This window comes from Cetorhinus maximus, chromosome 23, assembly GCF_964194155.1.
Source record: "Cetorhinus maximus chromosome 23, sCetMax3.hap1.1, whole genome shotgun sequence".
Taxonomy (NCBI): Eukaryota; Metazoa; Chordata; class Chondrichthyes; order Lamniformes; family Cetorhinidae; genus Cetorhinus; species Cetorhinus maximus.
The window spans coordinates 63,545,633-63,558,437 of NC_135901.1; the positions used below are offsets into that span (position 1 = coordinate 63,545,633).

The following is a 12,805-nucleotide window of genomic DNA, read 5'->3' on the forward strand; positions in this document are numbered from 1 at the left end:
ATTGAATTACAAGTTCATAACTTTATTGAAACCAAGTTCCTGTCGAGAATTCCTGAATTAAGGGGCGAGATCACAGATGGTGCTTTCAGAAAGCAACAATGCGGCCATGAAAATCAATGACATACCCAGAGTATAAAACTCCAGCCAGTTATAGGGTTGATAACATCAACACAAACAGACCAAATACAGTCAGACTATCAGTCCTGCATGTGATTAAGACCAGCAATAACAGCAGAATCCAACCCCTACCCCTGCTGGTGTCTCAGCAGCTGGATAACCAATGGAATCCCTTCCTGCAAGTGAACGGCCTCTCTCCAGTGTGAACTCGCTGGTGGGCTGTGAGGTTGCCTGAATACCTGAACCTCTTTCCACAGGAAGTGCAGCTGAATGGCTTCTCCTCAGTGTGAATTCGCTGGTGAGTTACTTGTCACAGGGTTCCTAGCCTCTGACCTGGACTTGCAGCCACAGTATTTATTTGGCGATTCCAGATCAGTCTCTGGTCAAGTTACCCTCAAGTGGTGGACTCAGTGATGATAATGCCATTGAACACCAAAGGGTGATGGTTGTATTCTCTCTTGTTGGAGATGATCATTGCCTGGCACTTGTCTGGCACGAATGTTACTTGCCACTTCTCAGCCCAAGCCTGGATATTCTCCTGGTCTTGTGGCATTTGGACATGGACTGCTTCAGCATCTGAGGAGCCACGAATGGTGTGGAACATTGTGCAATCATCAGCGAACATCCCCACTTCTGACCTTATGATGGAAGGAAGGTCATTGATGAAGCATTGGTTTAGCCGAGGACATTATCCTAAGGAACTCCTGCAGTGATGTTCTGGGGCTGAGATGACTTACCTTCAACAATGGCAATAATCTCCCATTGTGCTAGGTATGACTCCAAACAGCAGAGAGTTTTCACCCTCATTCCATTTACTCCAGTTTTGCTAGGGCTCATTGATGCCACACTTGGTCAAATGCTGCCATGATGCCAAGGACAGTCACTCTCACCTCATCTCTGGAGCTCAGCTCTTTTCCCCATGTTTGAACCAAGGCTGTAATGAGGACAGGAGCTAAGTGGACCTGGCGGAACCTAAACTGAGCATCAATGAGCAGGTTATTGCTGAGCAAGTGCCGCTTGACAACACTATTGATGTCCCCCTCCTGGATGTGACAGGACTGCAGAGCTTAGATCTGATCCATTGGTTGTGGGTTTGCCTAGCTTTGCCTATCACTTGCTGCATAAGCTGTTTGGCATGCAAGTAGTCCTGTGTTATAGCTTCACCACCTTATTTTTAGGTATGCTCGATGCTGCTCCTGGCATGCCCTCCTGCACTCTTCATTGAACCAGGGTTGATTCCCTGGCTCTATGACAATGTTAGAGTGGGAGTTATGCCGGGCCATGAGGTTACAGATTGTGATTCAGTACATTGCTGCTGCTGCTGATGGCCCACAGCACTTCATGGCTGCCCAGTCTGTTTGAAATCTATTCCATTTAGCATGGTGATAGTGCCACACAACACGATGGAGGGTATCCTCAATGTGAAGATGGGACTTCATCTCCACAAGGGCTGTGTGGTGGTTACTCTTACAGGTACTGTCATGGACAAATGCCTCTGCAGGAGGCAGGTTGGTGATGATGTATGTTTTTCCCTCCTGTTGGTTCACTTAGCACCAGCCACAGACCCAGTCTAGCAGCTATGTCCTTTCGGACTTGCCCAGCTCAGTGTGTAGTGGGGCTACCGAGCCACTCTTGGTGATGGACATTGAAGTCCCCCACTCAGAGTACATTCTGCACCCTTGCCACCCTCAGTGCTTCATCCAAGTGGTGTTCAACATGGAGGAGCACTGATTCATCAGCTGAGGGAGTGCGGTACATGGGAATCAGCAGGAGGTCTCCTTGGCCATGTTTGACCTGATGCCACAAGACTTCATGGGGTCCGGAGTTGGTGTTGAGGACTCCCAGGGCAACTCCCTCCCGACTGTATATCACTGTCCTGCCACCTCTGCTGGGTCTGTCCTGCATCTGGGACAGGACAAACCCAGGGATGGTGAGGTTGAATGTGTTTGTGTTTCAGAGCCTCTACTTTGGTTTAAAATCTCTTTCACAGGCAGAACTTTGAAACGGTTTCTTATCAGAATGAACAGGTTGATGTGGAGTCAAGTGGGATGACTGAGTGAATCTCTCCCACACATGGAACAGGTGAACAGTCTCTCCCCAGTGTGAGTGCACTGGTAGATACTGAGTTCACATGATCACCTGAACCCAGTCCCACAGCGAGAGCACCTGAACGGTCTCTTGTCAGTGTGAACATGTTGATAGCACGTCAGCTCCAGAGAACCTTTATAACACTTCCCACAATCCAGACGTTTAAAAGATCTTTGATGAGTGTGAACTCACTGATGTGCCAACAGGTTAGATGAATCAGTGAATCCCTCCCCACACATGGAGCAGGTGGATAACCTCTCCCCAGTGTGAACTCACTGGTGTTGCAGCAGGATGGACAATCACCTGAACCTCTACCCGCAGTGAGAGCAGGTGAATGGAGTGGAACCGGAGTGAATGCAATGGTGAAACATCAGTGAATGTGGGTTTTTAAAGCTCTTGATACATCTAAGCATTTAAACCTCTCTCTGCAGTCTGAACTTGCTGAGTATGTGGAGGCTGGATGGAGAAAGATGTGGGTTCAAGGCTCAGACAAGGGGGGAGTTAAGAGACAGTATGTCTCAGTGGGCTAGTGGGAGGGAAGCAGCAGAAGCAGCTGATTGGATTGTCTCAATCTTAGTGCCAAAGAAGCTCCATGAGCTCCTCACACTTGTTGTTGAGGGTGGAGGAGACAGGCGAGAGGGAGAGCCCTTCAAAAGGAACTAACTTGCGTTAGAGATATTAAAGAGGCTCAACACTGTCTGTTGAACATAAAACTTATTTATTTCACTTTTATTCATAATATTAACACCTATAATTGTGCTGGAGTTTATTAACATCAGCCGAAGCAGACCCCAATGAACATGGGATTCAGTCCTGGATGTGAGTAAGAGCAAAATCCAATTACTGTTGTTGCTTGTGAACTCGTTGGTGTGTCAGCAGGTGAGATGACTGAGTGAATCCCTTCCCACACTTGGAGCAGGTGAATGGTCTCTCCCCAGTGTGAGTACGCTGATGTACAGTGAGGTGAGATGAATGCCTGAACCCAGCCCCACACTGAGAGCACTTGAATGGTCTCTCGTCAGTGTGAACACGTCGATGGGATATCAATTCCCTGGGACGTTTAAAGCAATTTCCGCAGTCTGGGCATTTAAAAGGTCTCTCAGCAGTATGAACATGCTGGTGTCTCAGCAGGTTAAATGACTGGGTGAATCCTTTCCCACACTCGGAGCAGGGGAATGGTCTCTCCCCAGTGTGAGTTCGCTGGTGCACAGTGAGTTGAGATGACCACCTGAACCCAGTCCCACACAGGGAACACCTGAACGGTCTCTCATCAGTGTGAACACGTTGATGAGATATTAGCTCTCCGGAACTCTTAAAACACATTTCGCAGTCTGGACATTGAAAAGGTCTCTCCCCAGTGTGAACTTGCTGGTGTTTCTGTAGGGTGGATGAATCAGTGAATGCATTCCCACACTCAGGGCAGGCGAACTCTCCAGTGTGAACTCGCTGGTGTTTCGACAAGGTAGATGAGGTAGTGAATCCCTTTCCGCACTCAGGGCAGGTAAATGGCCTCTCCCCAGCATGAACTTGCTGGTGTTGCAGCAGGGTGGATGACCGAGTGAATCTCTTCCCACATTTGGAGCAGGTGAATGGTGTCTCCCCTGTGTGAACCTGCTGGTGTCTCAGCAGGTTGGATGATCGGGTGAATCCTTTCCCACACTTGGAGCAGGTGAACAGCCTCTCCCCAGTGTGAACTCGCTGGTGTGTCAGCAGGGTGGATGAGTGAATGAATCCCTTCCCACACTCAGAGCAGGTGAATGGCCTCTCCCCGGTGTGACTGCGCTGATGAATTTCCAGCTCCGAAGGGGTTCTGAATCCCTTCCCACAGTCCCCACATTTCCACGGTTTCCCCCTGTTGTGACTGTGCTTATGCCTCAACAGGCCAGATGATTGGCTGAAGCCTTGTCCACACACAGAACACGTGTACAGTTTCTCCCCACTGTGAACACTGCTTTTTCCTTCCATGTTCAAAATCCATTGATGTTCAGGATCTGATGAACTAAGTGACTCTGTCAGATTTGGTTGGTGTTTCCTGCCTCAAATTCCAGATCTTCAAAAATCCTGTAAAAAAAAATCATCACTGTAGGTTCAGGATTAAATATTCAGAAGAAACAAATATTACTCCTGGTTTGAGTTTGCTGTATGTAAGTCCTCCCCTTCTAACCCCCTGGAAAAGGAGTTTCCAAAATCCATCCCTGTCAGTCCAGGATAGAAATGAACAACATTCTTTCCTCCTGCTACCTAGACAGGATGACCGCGCATGCGCCCTGCTGCACATTGCCCCCTATAAAGATGGCGGCCGTTAACCCGGGCCTGAGACCTGAAGAGTCTCAGTTGTCGTTTTAGCACAAACACTGGACCGAAAGTTTCTAATTCGGGTCCGGAGGCCTGCACCGGGTGTTTATAAAGTTTCCGAGTCCACACTGACTCCATTTCTCTCCTGCACTCGGCTGTTACTTACCCTTTCCCGCCTCCTTCCTCCTTCAGCTCCCGCACTCCCCGGGCTTCAGGTATAACGACACTGCGCTTGCGCGGGGCGTCAGCTCTCGAGCCCCGCCCCTCATTCACTCTGATTGGTTGGAGGACCAGCCGCTCCCGCTCGGTCCTCCAGTCACGCCCCCTACTTCCTATTGGTCCGGAGCTGCCGTCAATCAGCCAGGCATTGTGACGGTTCCAAATGGTGAGGGCGGCCACAGACTCAGCCTGACTTGCTGATTCTTGGCAGCATTTTCTGTTTGGGAATTAGAGCTAGAGATGGATGGTCAGTTCCCCTCTGTCCGGGGGGGATTCACACTCATTTCCCTAGTGCACTGATTATCACCTTTACTTTACATGAGAAAGTCCCCGGTTCAATCCCGGCTGGAAGCTTTGTGTTTACAATTGTTACTGAGGAGGAATTAACAGTGAGTTTAGTTTCATGTCGAACAGGGGGACAGTTATTGTCTCATTCTTTAAAATCCCCTTCTTCACCTTTAAACAGGGAACGGTAATTCAGAGAAAACTGATCCACTGTGACCCTGAAACAAGATACTGCAGATGCTGGAAATCCGACCTCAAAACAGAAAATGTTGGAAACTCTCAGTAGGTCAAACAGCTTCTGTGGAGAGGGAAACAGAGAATGTTTCAGGTCAGTGACCTTTTATCCAAACTGGAAAAATTTAGAAACGGGGACAATGTGTCAGGAGACGGGGACAGTGTGCCGGGTGATAGGACATGTATACTCGACATGTTGTTCATCTTCATAATTTACAACACTATTCCTGATGTTCATCAGCTGCCTCACTTTCTTACCCATTAATTCCATTTGCTGATCTATCAGTAATGGACTTGCTGCCATCTCGAACAAAACTGTTTTCACCACTAAGGCTCTGCTGGTATTTAATAGTCTTCATGACATCATCGCACTGGGACTGGATGACATCATCGCACTGGGACTGGATGACATCATCGCACTGGGACTGGATGACATCATAACAGTCCATTGTTTCTTAATGACCCACATCAATAACAAGAGGAAATATTAATAAACCTGAGCACATTATCTAGGCTGACACCCCAGGGTGACACTGAGGGACTGCTGCACTGTCAGAGACAGCATCCTTCACATGGAACCTGTGGAGGCTCTGGTCACAATCTTCCAATCCTCCTTATATAGTAGTGGTGCCAAAGAACTGACAGATTGTAAATGTTACACCCCTGTTCAAAAACACAGCAATTCCAGGACAATCAGCTTCACATTAGTGGTGGGGGAAGGTTGGAGACAATAATCTGGGAGAAAATCAATTGGCAGTTAGTAAAGTATGGATTACTACTTCCAGCATTTTCTGTTTTTAAAACCAATACCTCCCCTGGAGCCCAAGGTGAAGAGTGGCTCTCTGGGAGGTGTTGGGAGCTGGGACTTGTCCATGAGAGAAACGAAAGGTCTGAGAACTGAAATAATCTAGAGTTAGAAAGAAGAAAATATCCAAAAATGGTGCAGTCAGTAACAGGACATTAATTAGTCTCCTCTTATCCTGGAAAAATCAAAGACTCGACATTGTGTGTTTGAAACAAAACTGATTTATTTAACAGACATCAAAATATTAAACTTCAGCCCAGTTACAGGGATTATTAAGATCAGCAGAAATAAACCCCAATTCTCAGAATGAACATGGTTCAGTTCCTGATGTGATTAATAGTAACAGCAGAGTTGATCACATTAATGGGAACACAGGGTGAATAGAAATTATTTCTGCTGGTTAGGCAGTCTAAGAATAGGTGGTATAGTCTAAAAGTTAGAACCAGACCCTTCAGGAATGTAGTTATATAGGATACATGACATAGAAACAGGCCATTCAGCCCAACCACTCCATGCTGATGTTAAGCTCCAAGAGAGCCTCCTCCCATCTTTCCTCATCTAAATCTATCATAGTAACCTCCTATTCCCTTCTCCCTCTTGTGCTTGTCTAGTTTCCCCTTGAATAATATTAGATGTGATTCCACAATTGGACAACACTTTGTTCGGAAATAGAGGCAATTTAAGTTAGTTTTCTGAGCATTTGTGGGTGTTCGGAATGAGACTTAGCTTTAAAGTTTAAGTTTGATTTGTATTTCTGTATTTGTTGGTTTAAAAAGGTCAAACTGAGTTTTCCTTTCACTTTGAAAGGTGCTTGTATTTCTAATGAGAGTTTTACAACTGTCAACTAAGGTAAGCAAACAAGAGTAGAAAAAAAGAACAGCGCTGTTGCCTAGCAATATGGTCCAGAGAGGCAGTTCCCTCCCACAAACACACATAAAAAACTAAGGAACAGCAGCTTCATGCCGTTTGAAGCCAGGGCTTCAGAGAGACTGGACACTGGGAGAAGAAGCTGCAGGTTTCCCAAAAGAACCATATGTCTCAAGGCCAAAGGAGTGAGACAGAACAGGAGAAAGTCCCAAGCAGACATTCTAGCCAAAGGAAGGACAGGAACCTGGAAAAGGTCCTGTTAATGAATTTAAGGGTGAGGGGCAGGGAGAAAGTTCCAAGCTTCAGATTTATAGGGACAAAAGCTGCAGAAAGCAGATTTAAAGCGAGAACAGATTGTGAGTGGCAAGAAGGTCCAAAGAGACAACTGAAGGCCGGTAACGCTTTGCTCTGGGAATAGAAGCAGTGGTACTGTTGACAGCTGAGTTGATGACAGGGAGTGCATGGAAGTTGGCTTGAATGCATGTGGTGACCCAGGGGAAAGGAACATCAGAAGAAGAGTTCAAAACTCTGGAGGTGAACCTTTGCGGAAGGCGTCTGAGAGGAAGTGTTGGTTTGGGAGAAGATTCCAAAGCGAGTTCTTGGAGAGTGGAGATTGGAAACTGTCGTGTGAAAGACAGAGTTCAGTGAGACTGGTTGGCTCACATTGTGACAAGCGTGTGGGGGAATTGATGAGAGATCCATAGCATTCGGTTCAGGTGGCACCTGTCACTTGGTTTCAGAGTGTGGTTTGTCTGACCTCAGGGTGCCTCTTGGTTTACATGGACTGTGTACTTATGTGAACATTAGAGTATAAGATAGCTTTTGGTTACTTGTGTTATCCTTACAAATCTGTATATATCTGTAAAGGTATACTTGTGCGTGAAGGAGTATTATAATATAGTTCATTTTTTCTTGTTTAATTAATGTTTTATTCTTTTGTTAAAAGTTCATCAGCGGACTCCTGTGACTCTGTTCAGTAGCTACTCTCCACATATCTAAACAAACAAATTAAAGTTCGGATCTATCAAGCTGGGTTCCACTCTGCGATCAGGCTTGTCCAGAGGTAACCACAGCTGGGGATCATAACAACTTGTTATCAATCCTGATTGTGCTAAGAATTACACCAACAACTAATTTAAGATTATTAGTCGGTCTCACACTGTGCCTCACTTACACGTGTGAGAAGTTACAGATATTCACACACAGGACCCTGTGCTTTGCAAATAAAAAAAAGAACACATCCACACATTGCGCCTTTTCCAACTAAACAAAAGTTATAGTATTCCCTTTAACCACTCCCAGTGGAAGCGAGTTCCACTTTCTCACCACTCTTCTGAATTCCCTATTGGATTTCTTGGTGACTATCCTATATTGATGGTCTCTAGTTATGCTCTTCTCCACAAGAGGAGACATTCTCTCTGTATCCACTCCATCAAAATCTCTCATCATTTTAAAGACCGCGATTAGCCTCAGCCTTATTTTCTCAAGAGAAAAGAGACCAAGTCTGTCAATCCTTTCCTGGTATGTTTACCTGCACATTTCTGGTACCACCATTACAATCTGCTCTGGGCCCTATCCAGTGACTCGATATCTTTTTCTATAATATGACGACCAAAACTGCCCTCTTCATTATGGCTGGTAAGATTTAGGTTCGGGAGTCACAGATTACCCAAAAAGGGGGCTGAGCTCAGAAGTGATTTTAAAGTAGTTTATTGAGAAGCAACAGTTTAACTATGATGCGTAAGCTAAATAGACAGGAAAGATACATTACCCATGAAAACATTTTACTGGTTATGGAGGACAAACAGATGGACAGAGCTCCCTGGATGAAAAAGGAGATAGCAATTAAGATGAAGAAGATGTGTGTTTATGACAGGTGTCAGGTAGAAAATACAACCAAGAGGAATACAGAAGGTTCGGGTGGAGGTAAAAAAGCATATTAGAGAAACAAAGAGGAATTATGAGAAAATACTAGCAGCCAACATCAATTTGGGAATCCCAAAGTCTTCTATAGGCGTAGAAATAGTAAAAGGGCAGTAAAGGGAAGAGCAGGGCCGATTAGGGACCTAAAAGGGAATTTACACATGGGCGAAGGGGCCATTGCTGAGGTATTTAATGAACACATTGTATCCATCTTTACCAAGGAGGTAGATGCTACCCAGACCATGGTGACAGATGAGGAAACTTTGCCACTAGGAGGGTTCAAAATTGATAAGTAGGAAGTGTTGAATAGACTATCGGTACTTAAAGTTGACAAGGCACCGGGACCGGATGAGATGCATCCAAAGTTATTGAAGGAAGTGAGAGTAGAAATTGCAGGGGGACTGGCCATAATTTTTCCAGTCTTCCCGAGACTCAGGGGAGGTGCCAGAGGACTGGAGAATTGCAAACATTATGCCCTTGTTCAAAAAAGGTTGTGAGGATAAGGCCAGCAATTACAGACCAGTTAGTTTAACTTCAGTTCTGAAGGAGGGCCATACGGACACGAAAAGCCAACACTGTTTCTCTCTCCACAGATGCTGTCAGACCTGCTGAGCTTTTCCAGCATTTTCTGTTTTTGTTTCAGATTTCCAGCATCCACAGTATTTTGTTTTTTATCTTAGTTTAACTTCAGTGGTGGGCAAGATTCTAGAAACAATTATTTGAGATAGAATTAGTACTCACATGGAAAAATATGGGTTGATAAGGAAGATCCAGCATGGATTTCTAAAGGGGAAATCGTACTTAACCAACTTGCTAGAGTTTTTTGAAGAGGTAACAGAAAAGATCGTTGAGGATAATGCTGTTGATATGGTGTACATGGACTTTCAAAAGGCATTTGATCCAGTGCCACACAACAGACTTGTGAGAAAAGTTATTGCTCATGGAATAAAAGAGACATTGGCAACGTGGATACAAAATTGGCTGTAAAATAGGAAATAGAGAGTAATGGTCAATGGATATTTTTCAGGCTGGAGGAAGGTTTGTAGTGGAGTGCCCCAGGGGCCAGTATTGGGACCTTGCTTTTCCTGATATATATTAATGATCTAGATCTTGGTGTGCAGGGGACAATTTCAAAGTTTGCGGATGGTACAAAGCTTGGAAGTGTTGTAAACTGCGAAGGAGGACAGTGTAGAACTTCAAAAGGACATAAACAAGTTGGTGGAGTGGGAAGATAGGTGACAGAAGAAGTTCAATGCGGAGAAGTGTGAGGTGATGCATTTTGGTAGGAAGAAAATGTACAGATAATATAAAATTAGGGGTGAAATTTTAAAGGGGATGCAGGAGCAGAAAGGCCTGGGTGTATATGTGCCTAGATCATTGAAGGTGGTGAGAATTGTTAATAAAGCATATAGTATCCTGGGCTTTATTAATAGGGGCATAGAGTACAAGAGAAGGGAGGTTATGTTGAATTTATATAAGTCACTCATTAGACCTCAGCTGGTATACTGTGTACAGTTCTGGGCGCCACATTATAGAAAGGATGTGGACATATTGGAGAGAATGCAGAAGAGGTTAACAAGAGCAGTTCAAGGGACGAGAAACTTCAGCTATGAGGATAGATTGGAGAGGTTGGGACTGTTCTCCTTGGAGAGAAGAAGGCGAAGAGAAGATTTGATAGAGATGTTCAAAATTATGAGGGGACTGGACAGAGTAGATAGGGAGAAGCCGTTCCTGCTCTTATAAGAATCAAGAACGAGAGGACAGATGTAAAGTGATTTGCAACAGAAACAAATGTGAAGCGAGAAAAAACTTTTTCACAAAACGAGTGGTTCGCTTCTGGATTGCACTCCCTGGTAGTGTGGTGGAGGCAGGTTCAATCGAGGCATTCAAGAGGGCATTAGGTGACTATCTGAATAGAAACAATGTGCAGGGGTACGGGGAAAAGGCAGAGCAATGGCACTAGATCATAATGTTCATTTGGAGAGCCGGTGCAGACATGATGGGCCGAATGGCCTCCTTCTGTGCTGTTAAAATTCTGCGATGACACAGCGTGAGTGCTGGTCTTTGTAGCTGGTGGCTGCAGTTTCCTCTGAACGGTTAACTGTTGTGAGCTAGAGTGTGGGTGTTGGGCAGAAGCTAGTGTGGATCACTTCATAGTGATCACTCCAGAGCGAGACTGGGAGGCAGTGCAAGAAGAGCGATGGCCTTGGGAAGATTTTTAAAAAGTGGGATCTGAGAGTCAAAGCGGAGATTTAAAAAGAGCGGGAGCTGAGAGTCAGAGCGGCGATTTAAAAAGTGTGGGACTGAGAGTCAGAGTGAAGATTTAAAAAGAGCGGGAGCTGAGAGTCAGAGGGAGATTTAAAAAGAGAGGGAGCTGAGAGAGCGGAGATTTAAAAAGAGCGGGAGCTGAGAGAGCGGAGATTTAAAAAGAGCGGGAGCTGAGAGTCAGAGCAGAGATTTAAAAAGAGAGGGAGCTGAGAGTCAGAGCGGAGATTTAAAAAGAGTGGGAGCTGAGAGTCAGAGCGGAGATTTAAAAAGAGTGGGAGCTGAGAGTCAAAGTGGAGATTTAAAAAGATCGGGAGCTGAGAGTCAGAGTGGAGATTTAAAAAGAGCGGGAGCTGAGAGTCAAAGTGGAGATTTAAAAAGAGCGGGAGCTGAGAGTCAAAGTGGAGATTTAAAAAGAGCGGGAGCTGAGAGTCAAAGTGGAGATTTAAAAAGAGCGGGAGCTGAGAGAGTGGAGATTTTAAAAGAGCGGGAGCTGAGAGAGCGGAGATTTAAAAAGAGCGGGAGCTGAGAGTTAGAACGAAGATTTAAAAAGAGCGGCAGCTGAGCTCAGGGCTGAAAGCTGTGTGAGGACAGAGTGAGAGTTCCGGGGAGACTCAGGGCTGAAAGCTGTGTGAGGACAGAGTGAGAGTTCCGGGGAGACTCAGGGCTGAAAGCTGTGTGAGGGCAGAGTGAGAGTTTCGGGGAGACTCAGGGCTGAAAGCTGTGTGTGGACAGAGTGAGAGTTTCGGGGAGACTCAGGGCTGAAAGCGGCGCGAGGACAGAGTGAGAGTTCCGGGGAGACTCAGGGCTGAAAGCTGTGTGAGGACAGAGTGAGAGTTCCGGGGAGACTCAGGGCTGAAAGCTGTGTGAGGGCAGAGTGAGAGTTTCGGGGAGACTCAGGGCTGAAAGCTGTGTGAGGACAGAGTGAGAGTTTCGGGGAGACTCAGGGTTGAAAGCGGCGCGAGGAGGTCACGATTCAGAAAGTGACACGATGCAGGGGACACAGCTGATTGTTAAGTAGGGTCAGGGGAGTTATTCTACTTTTTCTACTAATTAAACTGCTGCAGTACATTAGCTTAAACAAAATAAGGTGAGGACTTTGGACTGGAGTGGGAGTGTTTGCAGTAGAATAAGGCCCCTAGCGTAGTTCGTGTTCTTCAAAGGGAGTAACTAACGAGCTTAATCTAAAGGGAAATCATGGCAGCAGAGCTCGCACTTGTGATATGCTCCTCCTGTACTATGCGGAAAGTAATGGACACTTCCAGTGTCCCTGGTGGCCATGTGTGCAGGAGGTGTGTTCAGCTGCAGCTACTGGCTAACCACATTTCGGAGCTGGCGCTGCGATTATTGTGGACAGCACGTTGAAGTGAGGTGGTCACACCACTGGGAAAGACTGAACCAGCAGGAAGGGCACCAGGCAGAGTAGAGGAATGCAGGTAGTACAGGAGTCCCCTGTGGCTGCCCTCCTTTCTAACAGATATAACATTTTAGATACTGTTGGGGGAGACAACTTTTCAGGGGAAAGCAGCAGTAGCCAAGTCCATGGCATCACGGGTGGCGCTGCTGCACAAGAGGGGAGGAAGAAGAGTGGCAGGGCTATAGAGATAAGGGATTCAGTAGTAAGGAGAACAGACAGGCGTTTCTGCGGCTGGAAAAGAGACTCCAGGATGGCATGTTGCCTCCCTGGTGCCAGGGTCAAGGATGTCT

At 46.0% G+C, this 12,805-nt stretch overlaps 2 protein-coding genes across 2 annotated transcripts in view; one reads left to right on the forward strand and one right to left on the reverse strand.

Annotated features, from left to right (window-relative positions):
* The window catches only part of LOC144698081 (uncharacterized), a 33,102-nt gene extending 28,387 nt beyond the window's left edge, over positions 1-4,715 (reverse strand). The window contains exons 1-2 of the mRNA XM_078570003.1: positions 4,667-4,715; positions 3,653-4,266 (exon numbers count right to left, since the gene is read on the reverse strand). Of these exons, the coding sequence (XP_078426129.1) occupies positions 3,653-4,170 (518 nt within the window). The 5' untranslated portion in view covers positions 4,171-4,266; positions 4,667-4,715. The remainder of the gene's footprint in view (positions 1-3,652; positions 4,267-4,666) is intronic.
* Positions 1-12,805, forward strand: part of LOC144697680 (uncharacterized) — a 242,269-nt gene that overhangs the window by 154,084 nt on the left and 75,380 nt on the right. The window lies entirely within an intron of this gene.